Source organism: Schistocerca cancellata, chromosome 2 (assembly GCF_023864275.1).
Source record: "Schistocerca cancellata isolate TAMUIC-IGC-003103 chromosome 2, iqSchCanc2.1, whole genome shotgun sequence".
Lineage (NCBI taxonomy): Eukaryota > Metazoa > Arthropoda > Insecta > Orthoptera > Acrididae > Schistocerca > Schistocerca cancellata.
Window position 1 is genome coordinate 810,372,577 of NC_064627.1, and position 22,112 is coordinate 810,394,688.

The window sequence follows — 22,112 nt, forward strand, 5'->3', positions numbered from 1 at the left end:
TGAATGACTGAATTATTGTCTTACCCACATGAGATGGCCACACCGTAATATGAGGATGAGAGTGGTACCAACCAATTACTCTCATTGGCTGGTTTAACTGGCCAGCCAACTTTTCAGCAAGGTTTGATGCATTTGACAATTGTTCTGGAGAAATTTCCACTCTGTCACGCCGTTTATCTGACCGCCTCAGCATTGCAACAGCTGAAATGTGTGCCACTTTGTGTGAATCAATCTGTGGAATGAAAATTACAAGTTTCACTTTCTGCAACATATCTGCCATTGGAATATTACTTGTCCATGTGATACAAAGTGATCTTGAGTTCTACTGAATTACTGTCTCAAACTTAAATTTCACAACACAGTTACGCACTGCTAAATATATGCAATAACCTTACCATTCATATGAACATTACTTTAATTAGTTGCATTCAACAGATAACACAAAGCGTGTCACTAGGTTTTGGAAAGAAGCCTTGGATGTACATTTTACTTAGGTGCAATACAATAACTGCAAAACTTAAGGTTTTCGTGGTCACTTTCTGACAAATTGCCTGTTGTCTGCTATCTCAAGTTCTTTGGCCAATGATTGACCGACGATTTTTCTGATGTTTTGCCAACACGAGTAGCTGGCACTGTCAAACCGTCATCCTCCATTGCTGGTGGTAGATTTGAGTTGAGCTCATGGTTGCAGATTATCTGTACCTGGCAGCCAATGTCCAAGGGATGCCACTGTCCAATTCTGGGAATATACTAAATATTACACACATGTGGAAAAATCTATGCTGGAATGGATGGACAATCAATCAACACCAGGGACACGTAACATAAGCAGCACTGCAGGTCGGGGCAAATGGAGAAATTGCTGTGGCAGAGCACGCACTGTTTGAGACCAACCACATAATAAAATTCCCCGATATGGAAGTTCTTGTTAGAGAGAAGTGCTGTAACACCCATTCGTTCAGGGAAGCTATGAAATCCACAAACATGGCAATAGCTTCAACAAGAAAGAGTAAAGTCTGAAGATGAATAGATTCTGGATTACTGTGTTGCAGCAAATGACTCTTGGAGGTAGCAAGGGAAAAAAAACACAGTGGTGATGACCACAGAAAAGCCCCTGGGCTTTGGTGTGCCAGGTATAATCTGCACCCATGAGCTTAACTCCAATCCATCATTGGCAATGGAGGTTGACACTTTGATAATGCCAGCCACTCATTCTGGTGCAACATTACAAAAATCCTCAAATATCAGCCAAAAACCTGAAACAGAAGTCAAGAGGCAATTTGACAATGAAATGACTTCAAATTGTGAAATACTGTTCTATTAACAACAACAACACATTGTTCAACATCAAATGATTTTGAATATGGCCTAGATTAGCAAAGGCACAGTTTTTGCACATCCTTTTGCATTTGCTTCAGCTTGGCATGGGACACACCAGGGTTCCCAAAATATAAAGTGTCACTAGCTCAGAGTCAGTTCTGGTGACTGACAGCATCTTGAACTTATTGGTTACAGGGATGTGTATAATATCTTGAGTCTTATGCGGTCCCTACCTCCCTTCTACACGGGCCCTAGACCTAGCACTGACATGATACACACAGTCAAGTGGACGAGTAATGATACGTCCTGTACTTCCTGTAGAGTAGACAGCATCCACACCAGAGGATAACACTTGCTGGTACATTGTCTATTCTAGACCTCCCAACACATCCACTCACAGCAGCATCCAACTATATGACTGTAGTCAGGGTGATTTCCAGCTGCTCTTAAAGAGCAACTAACTCATCCTGAGCCCAACAACAGCATTCATAGTGGGGCTGCAGAGTATATGAGTATTGTGTCATTACAAGGTAGTGGCTGATGTTAGAACCACAAGAATGTAACACGCTGACGACACTCTCTTGCCAGTACCTTCGCGTGTTCATTCCATGCCAACTGAAAATCAGTGTTCGTCCATAAAAACTTTAGTTTGCTACACAGTCTATAGATTTATCATTTCTGCTTAAAGATATTGAGTTGTTCTCCCTCTTTAAGTTGAAATTAATACTATTTATTTTCTTTATGATCAATGTTAATTTATTACATGCTGCTCAATAGTACACACTGTGCGCTTCATGAAACAAAACAAAAATAAACAAATAAATAAAAATACAGTAGGCCCTGTCACTACAATTGACCAACTCATAAAAATACCTGGATTTAACAATTTTGTAGTAAAATGTAAATGTCATATGACTAGGGCCTCCCATCGAGTAGACTGTTCGCCGGGTGCAAGTCTTTCAATTGGACGCCACTTCAGTGACTTGGGTGTCAATGGGGATGAAATGATGATAATTGGGACAACACAACACCCAGTCCCTGAGCGGAGAAAATCTCCGTCCCAGCCAGGAATTGAACCCGGGCCCTTAGGATTGACATTCTGTCGCGCTGACCAGGCAGCTACTGGGGCGGACAATTCTGTAGTGATATGAAATAAATGATCAGATAGGCTCAGCAGTAGGTAAAACAGGTGACGGACACCGGTTTACTGATAGCATGCAAGGGAAATACCGTCAGTCCACACAGGAGACTGCTTACAAGACACTTGTGTGACACATCCTAGAATATTTCTCAGTTGTGTGGGATGTGTACCAAATAGAACAAACAGATGATATCCTGTATGTGGGAGGGTGTCACGGAGATGCTGAACAAACCCTAACCAGCAGACACTCCAAAAGAGAAGCAAACTATTCTGAGAAAGCCTCCTTACCAAGCTTCAAGAACCAGCAATAAATTATAAATGCATCAATACATGGTAACTCCCTATGTACCACTCTTCTAGGGATCACAAAGACAATGTTAAATTACTTACAATGGGCACAGAAGCTTTTAAACAGTCATTCTTGCTGCAATCCAAAGGGATGAGAAGAAGCCCTAATAACTGCTACAATGTGAAGTACCCTCTGCCATAGACTCCATAGTGGTTTTGCAGAGTATGGATGTAGATCCTTGAGGGTTCCATTTATTTCCTCAATTAGGAGTTCTCGTATACTGTTTGGATAGTCAAACAATGGAAAATCCAGGATGGAATAATGGCAATATTAAGAAAGGATAGGCTGCTACTCACCATATATTTGAGATGTTGAATTGCATACAGGCACAACAAAAAGACTGTTGAACAACTTAGCTTTTGCGTGTGAAGAGAGTGTGTGTGTGTGTGTGTGTGTGTGTGTGTGTGTGTGTGTGTGTGTGTTTAATTTGGAGGAAGAGCTTTTGAGCAAAAGCTAAATTGTTTGACAGTCTTTTTGTTGTGCCTATCTCTAACTCAACATATCCAATATATGGTGGGGAGGTGACCATGAGTCAGCCATGTATGGCCGATACCGAGCCGGAAAAGGACAACAGAGTGTCTGTTGAGTGGCTCGCATGGATGACTGCCACCCGCTCATTGTCTCCTTGATAACAGGTAGTTTATTTGGTGTACTGCTTGGGAAGTAATTGATATACAGGGTGTTAAAAAGAAACTATCCAATATTTCAGGGGATGGTCGTACGCATCAAAACAAGAAAAAAAGAAATCTTATAACCATAGGTCCTACAAAGCATTCAGTTTGACATATGGCCATTTGTTCAGAGGAGGTGCTCAACATGATGTCCACTCATCACGATGCAGGCTGCTGCTCTTCAGTGTGACGCACGCACCCTCTGAAATCGTGCTGGTTGGTTCTGAATGTGCTGAGATGCATGGAAATCATTATTGTGTGGTGTCTGCACATCACTTATTGGAGTGGCATAGACCAATTGCTTCAATGTGCCCATAGCCAAAGTCTAGTGGATTTAGGTCCAGAAAACAAACAGGCCAAGGTATGGGACCTCCCCAGCCAATCCACATGTTTTCAAAGGTACCCATCAGGTGCCGATGCACAATGCAGAGAAAATGTGGGGTGGGTGGTTTGGGGAGTAGAGGAACCAAACTACAGGGTCATTAGTCCCTTTTCCCCATATTCAAACAGGTCTCAGGTTAGAAAACATTCCCAAAAGAAAAGTAAAAGGCATAAAACTAACTGGGAACCACACTGAAAGAAAAAACGAAAGAAGCTAGCACAAAGGGGGAAACATACACTAAAAGGAAAAATGTAGTGGAAGGTATTAAAACAATATAGCAGATGACCTGCGCTGGCTGATTGCAAAAATAAAAAAGGGTGAGCCAGCCATTCTGCAACACACTAAAATCTCCAGCCCAAAAGACAAGGGTAGAGGAACGCAGATAGGGGAAAGACGAACACCACAGTAAACAAACAGCAAAGAAAGGGCGAGGAAGAGTTAAAATGGAGGGAGAATGGAGGCCTGGGAGAGAAGGCCAGACACCCAACCTTAGATTGTGTGGAAAAAAAAACCCTCACACATAAAACTATATCAGCCACTGAGCACTGTCGCCCAACACCATTGGCAGTGTGACGGGAAGGTTAAAAATCCGCTGCAGAGCAGCTAAAATTGGGCAGTCCAACAAGATGTGGACAACAGTGAAGTGGGAACCACAGCAACACTTAGGTGAGCCCTCGCGAACGAGGAGATGACCATGAGTCAGCCATGTATGGCCGATACGTAGCCGGAAAAGGACAATGGAGTGCCTGCGAATGGCTCGCATGGATGACTGCCACCCATTCACTGTCTCTTTGATAACAAGTAGTTTATTTGGATTACTGAGGGTGCACTATTCAGTATCCCAGATCCAGAAAACTTTACAGCGTAAGACCAATAGATCAGTCTCTGGTGGGCCGAACTCCAAAGCTGTTTTACCGGTAGCCTGCAGGCCTGTCAGCAAATTCATTACCTGGCATCCCGACATGCCCTGGAACTCAAATGAAGGACACTGAACATCCACTGTTTCTGAGGGCATGAAGATACTTCTGGATAGTCATTACCAAAGGATGGTAAGAGAAGCACTGGTCGACAGCTTGTAGGCTGCTTCAGGAGTCACTACAGGTGACTTAAGGCCTCACCTGTCAGGAGCGGATATGCTAAAGAGTGTGAGAAGTGGCTACCAATCTGTAGTGAAAACACTGCAGCCATCCTGCAAAGAGTGCTGTTCAGTATGTCAAGCATGAGTGGAAGCAAAGCCATCATGACCATTAAGCAAAGTCATCATGACCATTGACCATCAAGCCATTAGTGTAGACTATTTCTGAACCCTGAAACTCATCGAGAATAGAAAAAAATTGCCAGTAGAGGGCCTCAGGTGGAACTGAGCCATTTGGGCCTTGCAATAGGTCCAGACAAAGCTGTGGCCGAGGAATGGACCATGGAGGCATAAGTGAGTAGACCCACAGGAAAAGTAGTAGAGGTAAAGTGTTGAGTGCCATAAGAAGTAACTGGACATGGACTGCAATTGGAATCCCCAATCTGGGCAGCCGGTGCGGGAGATTGATCGCTGTGTTAAGCCAAGGGAGACAGTAATCAGGATTTAAAAAAAAAAATTTGTTATGGTTTTGGGTGCAGAACTGCTACGGTCATGAATAGCCATTCTGTGGCTTAGTGAAGGTTAAAAAACAGAAATTTACATCAGCAGCAATGGGAGCGAAACTCAAGAAGGAGAGAAACTAAAAACAGAAGGAAATCTTAGGAAATTGCTATTTGTTTGCCCCGGAAAGAGCTTCTAATGACAGATGTCACCTCACTAACACCAATAAACTCAAGGACGCGATCGGCTTAGCGGGTGTCATCTGCTAAAAGGGAAGATATATCAGGTGACAGCTGTAAATGTGCGCATAGCAGATTTAAATAGGGGCACTGAAGTAAAAGGTGTCTCACCGTCCACAACTGAGAGCAGTGGGGACAAAGCAGAGCAGGATCACCACTTACAGGATGTCAATGGCTAACAAGACAGTGCCCAATCCGGAGTCTACAATGTGTGCACCATAAAAGAGCAACACGACAACATAAAATGCTCTGTAGATTGGCAAAGAGAACCATGTGAACAGCAGACCGAGAAAGAGAGACTGCAGCCTTTGCCGCTATATCGGCTGCCTCATTTCTGTGGATACCAACATGTCCCGAGATCCAGAGGAATGCCAAACAGATGCCCCTCAAGTGGAGCATGTGGAGGCAGTCCTGAATCCGGTGGACCAGAGGGTGGATGATCATAAAGAGCTTGGGAGTTGGGGAGAGAGCTGAGCGAATCCAAGCATATAATATACTGTATCCGCTTATGGCAACGGATATAATGGACAGCCTGGAGAACAGCATAAAGCTCTGCAGTAAAAACCGAACATTGGTCAAGAAGCCGAAATCTAATAGGGGTGTAACCAACAATATATGCACTTCCAACACCAAAGGTGGTCTCTGAGCTGTCAGTGTAAATAAATGTGGCATCCTCCATACGTAAACATAGAGCAGCAAATGCCTGACGATAAACTATGGGGGGTGGGGGTACTATCCTCAGGAAGATTACAAAGGTCATGGAGAAGGCAGTTCCGGGGGTTAAGCCAAGGTGGCGCCGCACCCCTATTTGTCAAGAAATTTTTAGGAAATTGGAAGGAAAGGGAATGTAGCAGTTGATGGAAGCAGACTCCCAGTGGTAGTAGAGAGGAAGGGCAGCCTGCATACCCTAAATCCAAGGAGGCGTCAAAAAAAAGGGCATGGGTCAGATGAGCAGGCATGGAAGACAGATGACTAGCGTAAAGACTCAGAAGGACAGCTCACCGGTTGGACAGTGGAGGTTCAGCAGTCTCAGTGTAAAGGTGCTCCGCACGGCTGGTGTAAAAAGCTCCAGATGCTATGCACTATCCATGATGGTGAACAGAGTTTAGACACTGAAGAATAGACAGCCATGCAGAAGAGTAAAGTATGCTTCCATAGACCAATTTCGAGCACACTCAGGCATGATATAGGTGGAGGAGGACCACTCAGTCCGCTCCCCGGGAGGTACCTTTCAGAACACAGATGGTGTTGAGGGATCACAGACAGCGAGCCAAAAGATATGAAACATGGCAAGACCAGCACAGTTTTCTGTCAAACATAAGTGCCAAGAATATAGTGACGTCCGCGAATGTATTGTTAACAGGGCCTAGATGTAGGGAAGGCAGATAAAACTCTGTACTATGCCAAAAATTTACACAGACAGTATTACTGGGAGAAAATTGGAAGCCGGTTTTGATGCTCCATGAGTGGAGGCATTCGAGACATCCTTGAAGACGTCGTTCAAGAAGGCTGGTCTGTTGAGAGCTGTAGTAGATTGTAAAATCATCGACAAAGAGGGAGCCAGAGACATTGGTAAGGAGACAATCCATAATTGGATTTATAGCAATGGCAAATGGTAAAACACTGAGCACGAAGCCCTGGGAGCCTTTGGAGAAAGAACAGGAGAGAGTAGTGTTTACCCGCACCTTAAATATGCGCTCTGTCATAGTTTCATGTATGAAAAGGGGTAACTGACCTCAAAAGCCCCAAGAGAACAGTGTGCGGAGGATGCCTGTCCTCCAACAGGTATTGTACGCACTCTCCAGACCAAAAAATATAGCTACCCTTTGGCGTTTCCAGCCACCAGTCTAAACAGCAATTTACCATATGCTCCAAAATCTTACATACACAACTCATTAGAGAGATAGCTAGAGGGGAGAAGTTTGTCCTTTCCAGGTTTCAGGAAAGGAATGACAATAGCTTCCCTCCATCTTTTGGGAAAGGTACTGTTAGTCCAAATTCAATTATAAATGCAAAGGAGGTAACACAGACTATGGTATGATCAATGCAGCAACATTTGGACGTGGATGCCATCTGGTCCAGGGGCAGAAGAGCGAGAGGAAGAGCGTGCACATTGGAGTTCCCGCATAGAGAAGAAGCGGTATTATAGTTTTCACGATTTTGAGAGGAGAAAGTAAGAGGTTGCACTTCTGTTGCTCGTTTCTTTGGGAGAAAGGCTGGTGGGTAATTTGAAGAGCTTGACATCTCAGCAAAGTGTTGACCCAACACGTTAGAAATTGCGACTGGGTCCACTAAGGTATCCTGTACGACAGTTAGCCCAGAGATAAGGGAGAAACTAGACGTGCTGGTATCAGCCGAATTCGACTACAAACTACAGATGAGGGAGAGAAGGTGTTGAAGGAGCTGGTAAAGAAGATCCAGTTTGCCTTCTTGCTATCACGTATGATGCGATGGCATCGTGCACACAACTGCTTATAGCGAAAACAGTTGGCCAATGTATGATTATGGCGGAAAACGTGAAGAGCATATCTCTGCTTGCGTATTGCAACATGGCACGCCTCATTCCACCAAGGAACTGGAGGATGCCGGGGCAAAGAGGAGGTACGAGTATTGAATGTTCTGCGGCTGTCAGAATAACTTCCGTAACATGAGTGACCTGATTGTCGATGTTAGGAAATTGATGGTCATCAAAGTGTCCAATAAGCTTGGGAAAACTGCCAGCGTCTTGGGCGCAAAGGTGGCAGTTGTCGCTGTAATTGAAGGACACATGGAAAATGGTCACTCAAGTGTGTATCAGCAAGAGCAAACCACTCAAAGTGCCGAGCTAGCTGAACAGTACCGACTGAGAGATCAAAATGAGAGTAGGTTGACGTGGAGGCAGACACAAATGTAGGCTCCCCAATGTTGAGGGAAACAAGATCCGCTTCGGGGAGGAGGTCAATCAATAGTGAGCCTCTCAAACAAGGACACGGAGATCCCTAAAGTGGGTGGTGGGAACTGAAGTCCCCAACCAGCAAATAGGGGTGTGGTAGCTGACCAAGGAGATGAAGGAGATTGGCTCTTGCCAGTGGTGTGGACGATCGGATGTATATAGTACAAAGCGAGAAGGTGTACCCAGAAAGGGAAAGACATATAGTGACAGCTTGGAAGGAATTGTGTAAGGGGATTGGGTGATAATGGATAGTATCATAGAGAAGTTCCCCATGTGCCAAAGCACCATCAACATAGGGAAGATCGAACCGGACAGATTGGAAATGAGGGAAGAGAAAGTGATCATGAGGACATAGCTTTGTATCCTGAAGACAGAAGATGACCAGGGAGTGGGATCGTAAGAGGATCGACAATTCATCCCGATTGGAGTGAATTCTGTGTATATGCCAATGGATAACTGACATAGGGTGGACGGAAAAGGGAAAAGTCTCACCATGGTTGCCACCAACTCAGCAACACTGAGAGCCGGTGGCATGGAACGGCGTTCAGCCAGAGACAGAAGATCCTGATCCATAGGAGCTGACACCAGTGATTGGCTGGGTGACTGGCCACCAGCGGTGCATCTCAGCGACACGGAAGATGGCTGAGGGCGGCTACTGCTGGATGGCGCTCTAGAAGTGACGTACCATGGCAGAGAAGGAGAGAAACTTTATTTCTTAAGAGCCTTCTTGGAAGCAGGACGTTGATATGAAGGAGGAGTCAGTGGTTGTGAGGTCTGGGTAAGTAAAAAATTTTCACGAGTAGTCTCTTTTTTGGAACTCCGGGCGCCCGATTTTGGGGCCCATGATTTAGCAGGAGCCGATGAAGGTTGAGCCTTAGAGTAAGCGATTGATATTGGAGAGGGTGAACAGGCGATCTTTGGGCTGGCCAATCTGACAATCGTAGTGCTAAAGATGAGATCACAATTCTGCGCAAGGTTGAGGAGAGGTGAGGAGAGGCGAGGACAATGCTATATTTACCCACTAGCAGTACAGTGGACTTTCTACTCGCGAATAACTTACGAGCAGCAAAGGTAACCTTCACTCGGATTTCCTGAATAATTTGTTCATCTTTAAAAGTAGGGCAATCTCTAGAGGAAGCAGCATGGTCGCCCCTACAGTTGATGCAATGAGGGGATGGAGGGGGACAATCACCCTCATGGGCATTCCTGCCACAGGTAACGCATATAGCTGTGTTGGAACATGACTGGCTGGTATGGTTAAACCCCTGACACCGATAGCAACGCATAGGGATGGGGATGTGAGGGCCAACTGAAATTATCTCATATCCCGCTTTAATGTTCGATGGATGTTGAACTCTGTCAAACGTCAAGAAGAGAGGGCGGGTTGGTACCAATTCCTTTTCACCCCTTTTTATGACTTGATGTACGGCCTTAACACCATGATCAAACAGGTAATTTTGAATGTCCTCATTGGATAAACTGTCGAGTGATCTTGTACGAGGTGTGATTGGAAAGTTTTAAGAATGGGCTTGTAATTGTACAATGATGGTACTTACATGCTACTGTGATGCATCTCCTTCAAAATAGTCCCCTTCTGACTGAACACACCGACTCCAAGGGTGTTTACACTTTTGGAAACATTCCTGGACATTTTTTTCCTGAATTGTGTTAAGTACGTGCTCCGTATTTGCCTGGATGTCTTCAATCGAGTCGAATCGTTTCCCTTTCAGTGAAAATTTCAGTTTAGGAAACATGTAGAAGACAGCAGGAGCTAAATTAGGGGAATACGGCCATTGTGGAAGCTCATGAATTTTGAATTTGGTCAAAAATTCAATGATGGAGAAGGCACGATGAACCAGAGCATCGTCATGTTGTAGCACCCAACTCCTGTCTTTTCACAATGCAGGCCTTTTCTTCCACACCTTTTTGCACAAATGCACAAGGACACATTTTTAGTATTCCTGGTTAATTGTCTATCCTCCTGGGGTAAATTCATGATGCACAATACCGGTAGAATCGAAAAAAATCACCAACATTGTCTTCACCTTCGACGGACTTTGCCATGCTTTTTTTGGTCGTGGTGAACCTGGAGTCTTCCACTGCGAAGACTGAACTTTGGTTTCAGGATCATAGCCACATACCCACAATTCGTCATCTGTAATTACCCTATTTAACAAATCTGGATCATATGCAGTCCAGTTAATCATTCTTTGCACACTTCAAGTCGGTATTGTCTCTGGGTACTTGACAACACTTTTGAGATGAATTTTGCGGACACTCAATGCATGTTCAGATCTTCAGTTAAAATTGACTGAACTGCATAGAAACTTAATTTAAGTTCATCAGTCATCTCCCTAATTGTAGGTCTACAATCAGAGCGCACTAGATTGAGAACTTTCACAACATTTTCATTTGTTTTTGAGGTGGAAGGACGGCCAGATCGTGGTTCACCTTCAAATGATTCACGGCCATTTTTAAATCTATTGAACTAGACAGAAACATTTGACTGGCTCGTACAATTATCTCCAAAAGCTGCTTTTAATAGTTTGTAAGTCTCAGAAGCTGATTTCCCAGTTTTAAAACAAAATTTCACACAAACTCATTTCTCTATTTTTACATCCATTTTCACGCAGACAGCAACAAGCCCTAACAGACCCGCACTCAACCAGCTGCCACAATGAACTCAGTTTCCTGTCATAGGGCATTCAAGGACAAGGCAATGACTCACTACTCCCCCCCCCCCCCATGTAACTGCCGGCCAAACCAGTAAGCAGTAGCAAATCCATTCTTAAAACATTCCAATCGCACCACGTATAAACCACCCTGCATAATGAGTTTAAAGTTTTAAACCAGAATCACCATTTCATGCTCAGATGCAGAACTGGTAGGGAGTGGTGGTGTGGGGGCCACCAGAATCTCATGGTTCTTAACCAATTTCTTCTTCATTGGATTGGCCTCTTGCTGCTCTTTAGGGGCCTGCTGGGAGGGATTCCCTGAAGCAGCATCGGGGACAGAGGAATAGCATGAAGCCCTTCGATCAGCAACACGTGAATCCTTCAGTCACTGGCTTTAGTGTCCACTTTGGCATTTGTGGAGACCTCGGAAGGGAGAGCCGCTAGGGACCACATCCATGTGAGAGGAGCAATAGGAGGCTGTTGCTTCTCTGTGTGGAATGTGTGGACCAATATCTCTGATGTTCGTGGAGGCGTTGCCCCAAACGGAGAAGTTTTGGAAGAAACAGAAGAAGTGCCCCCGACCACCAAGGGAGGCAGATGTAATAGGGCGGCCCTGAGGGCCCACTGTATGAGGTAGAGGTGAGGAGGTGACCATCGCCATTGAGGGTGATGTCAACATAGCTGCAGCATATGTAGATATCAAGTAAAAGGGACGCGATTTCACATTTCCATTTAGTCTTTCAGTCTAGGGTCTTGTACTCTATAAGTTTCTGCTCCTTTTGGAGTACTGTGCAGTCTGGCGAGCAGTGAAAATAGTGCTCTCCACAGATAACACAGGTGGGAGGAGGTGCATGTGGACTATTCGGATGCAATGGACGTCCGCAGTCCCAACATGCGCCCAAACTTTCAGCACTTTAAGCACTGCATACGAGGACAGATGTATGGGTTTATGTCACATCAGTGTTCCATCACCTTGACCTTTTACGGCAATGAATCACACTCAAAGACCAAGATAAAGGCACCAATAGGCATGCCAGATGAAGTGAACACACTGTTGTTCTAAACTGGCGTGGGGCTCGTCAGACTGTAAGATATGGCCACAATGGAAAATAATCCCCTCGATCACGTTGAGGTTTTTATGGGAGGTAACGGGAACAGGAATATCACCCAGCTTGTCATATGCAAGTAACATCTGGGACTGGGCTGGGGATGCCATGTGACCCACTGCGTATTTTGGACAGCGGTCACTTCCCCAAACATATCCTCCAAGTGTTTACTGAAAAATGAGGCTTTGTATACAGAAAGGAGTCCCGATCTGTTCTGCTGCAGGATAAATGCCTCGGCAAATAACGCTCTCTCTTTCCCACAGTGCTATGTTTCTCCCTTGTGTAGCTAGGGAAAGGAATGATTTAGGGTCATACTTCTCAGCGTGATAGCCTACCTTGCCTTTCTTAGAGACTGATGGCACCATTCGGTCACCAGCAAGAGATGACTTGGTCCGCTTCATTGTGGGTAATCTGCTTTGGTGCCACCAACTCCATCCAATCAGAGGCTCTCCTCACAGGTGCCGTCCAGCCACAGGAAAGGCCACCTGGCACGACGGCCATTGCCAGGAGTCCTGATGCCCCTAGAAGACAGGAATCTACTCCTTGTCATACATGGAGTGTTTGCAGCTCAGGCATCAGCAGTGCAATCCCTGTAATGTCAAGGGGCAATCACCAAATGGATACATGAAAGCCCAACCATGACAGATTGGCTGCTGGGCTGGATACTGGGTGCAGAGAAATCCAATATTGTCATGGGGGCGACAGAGGGCTGTGGACAACAGAAGCAGATGATTTACTCCGGAAGATATCCTTGCTCACATAGCTGAATTGCGGGTGGATTTGCAGAGCCATGAAAATAAGAAGTGCAGAAGATCTAATTGCACTATGGATATATGGTGCACCATGTAAGGCATCCATCCCCAAATGGCATGCACTTCTGTAAAATTTTGAAAGCGTGAAGTCAAACCCTAAAAAGAGGACCAGAACTTATTGGCCCGAAAAGTGGGAGACTCCTTTTAATCACCTCTTACGACAGGCAGGAATATCTTGGGCCTTTTCTAACCCACAACGGGGGAGGGGGGGGGGGGATTTTCTGATGCGCCATCATGCATAAACCACATCTGTAGTCTGCCCTGACATGGCACATCCTATAGAAAGATAGGCAGTATGTTGTTCAGAAAGCAGAGATAAAAAGCCCTGGTTAATGTCTATGGTAGCACATATAGCCCTAGTAATCTATCACCAAGAACGCCTTCCCTGGAAATTGATTGAGAATCGATCCTGATGCCTTATTTCTTCAAGCACATGGGGAATTTCATTGGCCCACACATGCTGCTTATGGAAACTCTCAATGCCATCTCGCATAAACCGTGCCTCATCAGTAAACAAAATCTTGGGAGGCACCACAATGCCACAAGAAGTGTTGCCCAAACTACACTCTGGCAGGACAGTCTTGTGCTCTAACGGCCTGGATGCACTAAACATGGTATGGATACAATAATTTCTCATGAAGTACTGTGCAGACCAGAGGATGACTAATACCTTCAGCTGCTGTTATTCACTGCACGCTCGTTCCAGTACTGTTGTCCACTGCATGTAGAACATGTTCCTCTATTCCAAGTGTATGAACTGAACTAGGCCTTCCACTGTTTACAGAACCTGTTTCCCCAAGATGCTGGAACAATTGGCTGAACAGCTAAACAGATGGTACTCTGCATGCTGGAAATCGTTCAGTGTACTGGTTATGGGCTCTCAGATTAACTCCACCTGCTTAACCATAGCAATAAATCATGTCTGCCATTTCCCTTGTGGAATAAAAGTCCTCCATTGTTAGTCTGTGTTAGAGCATTTACAAGAGAGAAAACGTGCTGTACCGCACCACAAGTATCACAATAACATGTACTGTTAATGTGACCTGTAAGTTGGCCAAACATTGAAGTACACACTAGGAGTTACGAGAAATGTGTGTAAATGTAAACAGACGTAACAAGACCTCAGTACAATCACACAACATAAATGGAACAACTCTCTGCAGACCACTGAGCCAACTAATGTTGGCACAGATACTGCACAACAGTATCCCAGCATGCTGTTGACCCAGGTATGACACGGAATGCCAATGCACGAACTGTGCTCATATCCACAACAGGATGTTCGTGATGCCTTCCGACCTCACAGTATTCTATGCCAGGGGTTGTAATTAAGGTTAATTACTGGGTAATTATCTACAGTAGGGCAAATATTTCATTGTCATGGATGACATCACAAGAGCACCTCCTATGCACACATGTCCACACATCATACATCAGAATGTATGCTTTGCAGGGCCCATGATCATAAGACATTTTTCTCTCGTTTTGATGCATACTATCGTCCCCTGAAATACTGGATAGCTTTTTAAACACCCTATATATATTAAGAACAGAATTGATCCCCAATATACGCCCCTGAAGAACTATATTAATTGTGTTTGTCATATTACGACTACGACAGACAAACATTCTTCCACTTATAAATCTCATTGTCTAACCATCTCCAGATGGTTTTATGTCGTTATCTGTATAATCTGTGATGTTAAAATTTGCTTTTGCTAAAATAAGTAAAATAGTTGTCTCAACGTAACACAGTAATCGCATTATTGTACAGTAAATTGTTTTTCTCGTCAAATAGTTACATCACGTCTACAAACAATGTACTAAAAATGATATACTGTACCAAACAAAGGTAAATAAGTACGGTAACGATGAAGTTGAAATGTCCAAAGGGCACATAAGTAACCATAGCCTGATATTCTTTCTTAACACAGTTTATTGTTCGAGGGATTTAAGCTTTATGAAACGTACTCTCTCAACATCATCTCCCAACAAAAGCGAGAGCATCAGTGACAGGCGTCCTTACCTCTCCAATAAGAAGTCCCATGACTTCTTCTTTCTCGGTCGATAAAGCATGTTGCAAGCAAACCAAATAGACGTCAGCGGCCATTTTAACGGACGTTAATGCCATGATTAGGATCAGATTTAATTTATGCTAGTTGCTCTATTGACACTCACTACTTCGCCCACAATATTCGAATCCCGTGCGGCATTTGTTAAGGTGTATGTTTCGTGTTTTGATACTGTACCTTACTGCCAACTGTACGAAATGGTTACGTCGTTGTTTTTCTTCCAACGAATCAGAATAGGTAATAAATGGCTGTGGGCTGATAAAAGTAACAGTCCTATAAAACTAGGGTCACTGGCCAAATAACAATGAAAGACGTTCATTGTTAATCACTACACAAAGTAAAATGCACTCGTTTGTAATCGGGAGTACTTCGCCTGCGTTGGAAGCGACCGTATGGTTCTACAGAGTGTGTGTACAGAAAAGGGACTAAAAGGAGAAATCAGAAGAAAACATGGGATTTGTAGAGGATACGCTTATTATACTTGTAACTCAGGTAGGTGGCTGAACAATTGCTTCGTCACTGAAGGAGGTAACCTCATTCGGCGAGATGCTCTCATGTTTGCCAACATGCGTCATCTTTACTGACGTTTACGGGAAATGAAAGATTAGAAAACTTGTATAAAAGCCGTAATTATTTTACTGCCCGATATAATAATTGCATACTCAATTCGCATAATAATGTTAGCACAGAAAGAAACGTGTCATTAAGTAAACAGTCGCGTTAGTGTAAGCCATGATATCAGTTAAAACACCACTAAAAGTGACAATATTGTTGCGTTTCTAAATGCGGCGACGTAAAGCTATAAGAATCTTACATTACCAACCTTTGTATTAACTAATTGTGGAATATGAACTGCACGATCGTATTAAAAATAGTGTTACATTGAATCTGTGTTCTCCAGCTTACAGCTGTGTCATTATTTAGTTGCCCTTTAAACTATCTGTGATGTGAGCAATATGTATACCTGGCAGAGAAGTATAGGACATCACTGATCAATTTGCTAAATAACTAACGATTGAAAGATATTTGGAAATGAGACTACAGGAAGAGTTAATCAGTTGGCTCTTGGCACTCACACTGTACTTGCATTCAGTAGCACGACAGTTCAAATCCATGTCGGGTCATCCAGATTTAGATTTTCAATGAGTTCCATAAACCACTTAAGGGAAATGCCAGGTTGGTTTCTCTTAGTGGGTGTGGCCGATCACCTTCCCCATCGTGCCCTAATCTGAACTTGTGCTCCATCCCTATCGCCCCCTTTGCCAATGGAACATTAGACACTAATCTTTCTTCATTTCTCTTACCATTTATTGAAACTGTCTACAATATTGGCGTTGCTTTCAAGTGATTTCACATATAATTAAAATATCAATATTATCCCTAGGTCTGGCGGCAACTTCATGAAGGAAATGGTATGCTTGCCCAGAGGGAACTAAAGACAAGCATTGGTATCTGTTTTATTGATGTTATAACAATAAGTTATTAAAGCTATTCAACAATGGTGCTCATATAGAACAATAAGCAAATGTTGATTCTGTTCAGGTGAAGAATGCAGCTTTCCAAAAGGCTGTTCCTTTCTTTTTTTTAAAAAAAAAAAAAAGGCCATAGGTTTCTGTGTTTGTGAGAGAAACAGAACTCATAATGAAAGTTGGGATAAATATTTTTCGAGACTGAAAAAATCACAGTGTAGAAACTTATGTCACTTGAAGTATGTATCCTTACTATACTTGGATTAAATTAACTTTGCACTAAGGAAATGTATATGAGTTTTGTTTATGATATTCCTATAGTCATCACACACACACACACACACACACACACACACACACACACACACACACACACACACACAAGGCAAACGCAGTCTGCCTATATTGTTCCGGTTGACTCTGTCAGCAGTGCACTTTGACTGCTTTGAGGAGTTGTGTCAGCTGGAAGGGAGACGCAACAGGTGCATGGGAGAGGAATCTACACAAGTAAGCTCTTTCTAGCCACCAGTCGAGGGAATTGCGTGTTGCACATGGTGACTGGTAAGGGTGGTTTGGGAGGGAGAGACAGAACAGAGATTTGGAGAATAGGGTGTCAGTTCAAGAGGAGTGAAATTAAGGTCAAAGGTCAAGGTTAGGTAGTTGTGGAGTAGGGGCTAGTGAAGACTGAGCTCAGGAGGACACAGATCAAAAGATGTGTTTCAGAGGCAGCTCCCATCTGTGCAGTTCAGAGAAGCTGGTTTTGGGGTAGGGTGGTCGTCAAGTCTGCTCTTGGCCATTCATTTGGATGGACAGGTAATTGATGACCATGCCCACATAAACTTCTGCGCAGAAATTAATATGGAGCTAGTATATAAAGTGACTGCTTTCACTGCATATGATAAGGTGGATGATTCTGTAATGGGCCTGGGCTATGATGTGCTGGGTCAGTGTGTCGGACTGGTCTTTCACCTGGTTGTTCCACATTAGTACAACCCATGTGACAATTTTTTTTTTTTTAACTTCTATAGTTTGTAGGTTAACTTCTGTAGTAGGTTGATAATTCTGTGAGAAATAGGAGTAAGCAATCGGAAAATATGGGTAATACACAATATGTACAAGAACCAAGAGGGAACAATAAGAATGTAAGTCCCAGGTTGGTGTGCTTGGATTAAAAGGAAGTAAGGCAGGGATGTAGTATTTTGTCCCTACTGTCCATTCTGTGATGGAAAAAATGAAAGGTTCAGGAATGTGGGATTAAAATTCAGGGTGAGATCATGTCAATGATAAAATTCGCTGAAGGCATTGCTGCCCTCAGTGAAATGAAGAAGAGTTACAGGATGTGTTGAATGGAATTAACAGTCTAATGAGTACAGAGTATGGATTGAGAGTAACCGAAGAAAGACAAAAGCTATGAGTAAGAGGTGTGAGATTAGTGATAAATTTAACATAAAAATTGTGAACCATGAAGTAGGCTAGATGAAATTAAGGAATTCTAGGACCTTGGAAGCAAAATAACAGATGAAGCAAGGAGGACACAAAAAGAAGACTAGCACAGACATCAAGAGAATTCCTGGCCACGAGAAGTGTACTGGTATCAAAAATCAGTGTTAACTTGCGGAAGAAACTTCTGAGTATATACATTTGAAGCACAGCATTGCATTATAGTGAATCATAGGTTGTGGGAAAACAGGAAAATGAATGTGGTGCCACAGAAGGATGCTGAAAATTAGGAGGACTGATAAAACAATAAATGAGGAGGTGCTCTACAGAATTGTGTGGTAAGGAACATATGGAAAACAGTGACAAGAAGAAGAAACATGCTGATAGGACATGTATTAAGACATTAGGAAATAACATTTATTATACTGGAGGGGGCTGTCTAGCAGGCTGTTCCATGACTGACCTGTATGGTAAGGGTAATCCTAGGTGCACCTTTGATTGCTCATGGGCTGGCATAGCTAGTTTAGGCTATCCACCAGGTGGTCCTATTACACACATTCTGCATGTACATGAACCTCTTCGCCAACCCTGTGTTTTGCCAGTGCAGAACTGTTGCATGTGACCTGGCCTGGCTGCCCGACTGTCCATACAGCAGCTGTTTGCCTGCACCTGCCCACCTGAGCGTGTGGGTGTCTGGTGGTCCACTTTGTTGGCACAGCTTGATGTGTAGGGTATAATTTGTCAGGAAAGACAGAGGCTGGAATACATGCAACAAATAATTGAGGATGTAGTGTGCAACTGCTACACTGAGATGAAGAGATTGGCACAAAAGAAGAATTCGTGGCCGGCCTCATCAAACCAGTAAGAAAAGGAGCTGTCGAGATTGGTGATGCAATTGCTGGTTCTATGTTCCTAGCCATTTGTTTGATGTGGCTGTGACCCCCTACGATAGCCTGGCCCAACCATCACACATTTATGTCTCCATAATTGTTGGTGTCACCTGAAAATGAAGCTTTAGACTTTGAAACTGTTCGTGTAATAAATAAGAAATTACTGACAACTGAAGCAGATTTTTTATTCTACCAATATGTTTCTCAGTTTCGGGTATTCACATTATCAAATAGGATGCACTAAGATACTGCATAGGTTGGGTAGACAATGGGATACCAATTTGGGAGTGGTAGGAAGGATTCTGGACAGGTTGTTCCTAATTTATGGGCAAAAGATAAGTAGTTGGAACCCTGGCAAAGGATACAGTTCAGTTATTCCAATCTGCAATGAGGGGAGTGCTCCTTTGCAGCTGGTTCCTGGAGATGGCCATAGGAATTAACTAAGAAACTTATGGAAATATAACCATGCTGGTCTAATGGGTAGGGCATTAGACTCTGGTCCTTGAGGTCCTGATTTCAGTGCCGGATAGGGTGGGGATGTACGCATGTACCCCTCAGTCCCTGCAGGACAGCCCTAGGTCCACTAAGCTTGCTATCAAATGAATACTGAGGATCTGTGTGAGGGTAAACGGTGGCTGGTGTGATTGGCTCATCACCCTCACTCTCCTAGTGTCACAACAGATAGAAAGGCTGCACTCTACTGTAGCCTAGTCATGGACTAGCATCACAAACTTCACCTTAACCTGTATTACTTATCAAACGACAGAAGATGTTGGTACAAAGAGACCTAAAGAAATGGAAATCTCAAATAGAGTGTGACAACTATTAAAAGAGTTGGTGAGTGTTTCAGTCAAATGATAGTGGCAACATGGTAGAAGATGAATGAAAACTATTCAGAAAGACTATGAGAGACTGTAAGAGGATACAGTGAAGACACGATAAGAGAAACAGTTGAAAACGTCAGGAGTTTGAGAAAGCAAACCAATTTCATCATTTAAGATGGGAATGCCACAGTAACTAATAACAGAGAGAAAGTTTACTAGTGTTTTTAATATTCCTCTATGATTGTGTAGTTAAGAGATGAACCAGAAACACAGGTTACCTAGTGATGGTAATGATGACATTTCAGAATTAATGACAGATTAAGTATAAAAAAAACTATCTTTTGAAAGAAAGGAAAAAAGGGAGTAAAAGAAAAGGGGATAGCATCTGGCATATCAGTAGACATGGCAATGGAAGCTGGAGACAAGGTAATACATACATAAAGAACTTGTAAAATTATTTACAGTATTTCTGTGGAGTAAGACCATTCCCCATAACTAGATTAATGCTGTAATTATTCTACACGACAAGAAAGGAGACAGACAAGAAAAAAAAATCAGTTTCTATCAACCACCATTCCTTAATGTGCAAAATATTCGCTAAAATTGGCACCTGTTGTGTAAAAAACACTGATTTTTGATATGGCTCACAAAACACGCTGTTTTAGAAGTGAATGTAGCACAGTGATGCCGTTTCTGTTGTGAAAGAAATTGTAGAACAGATTAATGGGCGTGAATTCAATTTTGTCATGGATGCACGAATTTTGAGAAGGCTTTTCACTCACTTTCAAGAAAATCTGTTTGCACAACACTTGAGAAATGAGACAGTGATTCAACCTATATTAGTATATTAAAGCATATGTATGTCAGTGCTGTAGTTCCCATTGGGCTTCATCTGCACAGTGAGAAATTCAGAATCTAAGGTGGAGACAGACAGCGATATTCCATATGGCCAAAACTATTCACAACAGCTTTCAAATCTTTAAACTCAGATAACAAAGAAGGGCAGTGTGTTAATGGAAAATATCGCAAACACTTTCAATTCAGTGATGAAACTGTACTGTTTGTAAACTTCAACAAAAGATGAAAGAAGTCAATAGGTCAAGCTTGAAAGTAGACATGAAGATCTGTTACATGTCTGAAATAATGTACAACAGAACATTGAAAAGTATCAAGTTATAAACTAATTAATGAGCTATTGTATTAAGACAGTTGAAGACAATGGGCTGGACAGGAAGAGAAATAAATGTGAGAGTAAAATTGGCTTCCACTGCATTTAATTAGACACACAGGTTTTCTAAAACTAAACTTCCAAAGGTGTGACTGAAATAAAAAATTTACTGTTAGTGAGCATTACCAGTTTTGACTTACAACCTTGAGACATGGATAACAGCTATTGCCTGCTTAACCTTCACAACATTGTAGTCCATCGTAGTCAGTCTCAGTTTGAACCCCTTGCCACAGGGGAAGATCCAGGCACAAGACCTGCCCAATCTACCCACCCAGCATCTCCTATTCCAGTCCTGTCACAAGCTTGTCCTACCCCTTCAGAGACTGGGCCACCTGTGAAAGCAGCCATGTCATATTCCAGCTCTGCTGCAATCATTGCACATTTTTTTTTTTTTGTTGAAATATTGGTATGACTACCAACCAGCTGTCCACCAAGATGAATGACCACCACCAAACTGTGGCCAGGAGTAAAGTTGACCAGCCTGTAGCACAACATACTGTTGAATAGAACATGCTTGATTTCAATGGCTGCTTCACAATCCGAGCCATGTGGATCCTCCCCTCCACCACCAGCTTTTCCGAACTATACTGATGGGAGTTATCCTTAAGACTTATTCTCCACTCCTAAAATTACCCTGGCTTCAACTTACAATAACCTACTGTCCCCACATCCTCCACCCGACAGTTTCTGCCCCCACTGTTCTAACAGCCTCTCCAAATACATATCCCCTTACCCTCATTGTGCCCTGCTCCCTGCCAGCACACCCACCACCACTTCTTTCCTCTGTTTCTTTCATCTCTCCCCCCCCCCCCCCCCCCACCTCTACCCCCCCTTCCCCACAGCTCCCTGATGCTTTGCCTGGCAGCCTTGTCCTGCTGCCTTACAGTCCCTACAAGCTTTGCCAGACCACCCTCTTCTCTCCCCCCCCCCCCCCACCCTCCACCCCCCGTCCAACGCCCCACACACACACAATACTCACACATAAG

General features: G+C 43.4%; 2 protein-coding genes across 3 annotated transcripts in view; one reads left to right on the forward strand and one right to left on the reverse strand.

Annotated features, from left to right (window-relative positions):
- The window catches only part of LOC126162683 (lys-63-specific deubiquitinase BRCC36-like), a 51,439-nt gene extending 36,071 nt beyond the window's left edge, over positions 1–15,368 (reverse strand). The window contains exons 1-2 of the mRNA XM_049919338.1: positions 15,230–15,368; positions 25–232 (exon numbers count right to left, since the gene is read on the reverse strand). Coding sequence (XP_049775295.1) covers positions 25–232; positions 15,230–15,334 — 313 coding nt within the window. The 5' untranslated portion in view covers positions 15,335–15,368. The remainder of the gene's footprint in view (positions 1–24; positions 233–15,229) is intronic.
- Positions 15,369–15,451: 83 nt separating this feature from the next.
- Positions 15,452–22,112, forward strand: part of LOC126162682 (Golgi pH regulator A) — a 112,477-nt gene continuing 105,816 nt past the window's right edge. The window contains exon 1 of one of the 2 annotated variants that reach the window (XM_049919337.1): positions 15,452–15,512. Coding sequence is in view for 1 of the 2 variants with exons in the window: in XM_049919336.1 (XP_049775293.1) it covers positions 15,726–15,767 (42 nt within the window). In the remaining variant the exon portion in view is untranslated. Of the gene's footprint in view, positions 15,513–15,629; positions 15,768–22,112 lie in introns of those variants that run through there. The other variant, XM_049919336.1, reaches the window with a different exon arrangement.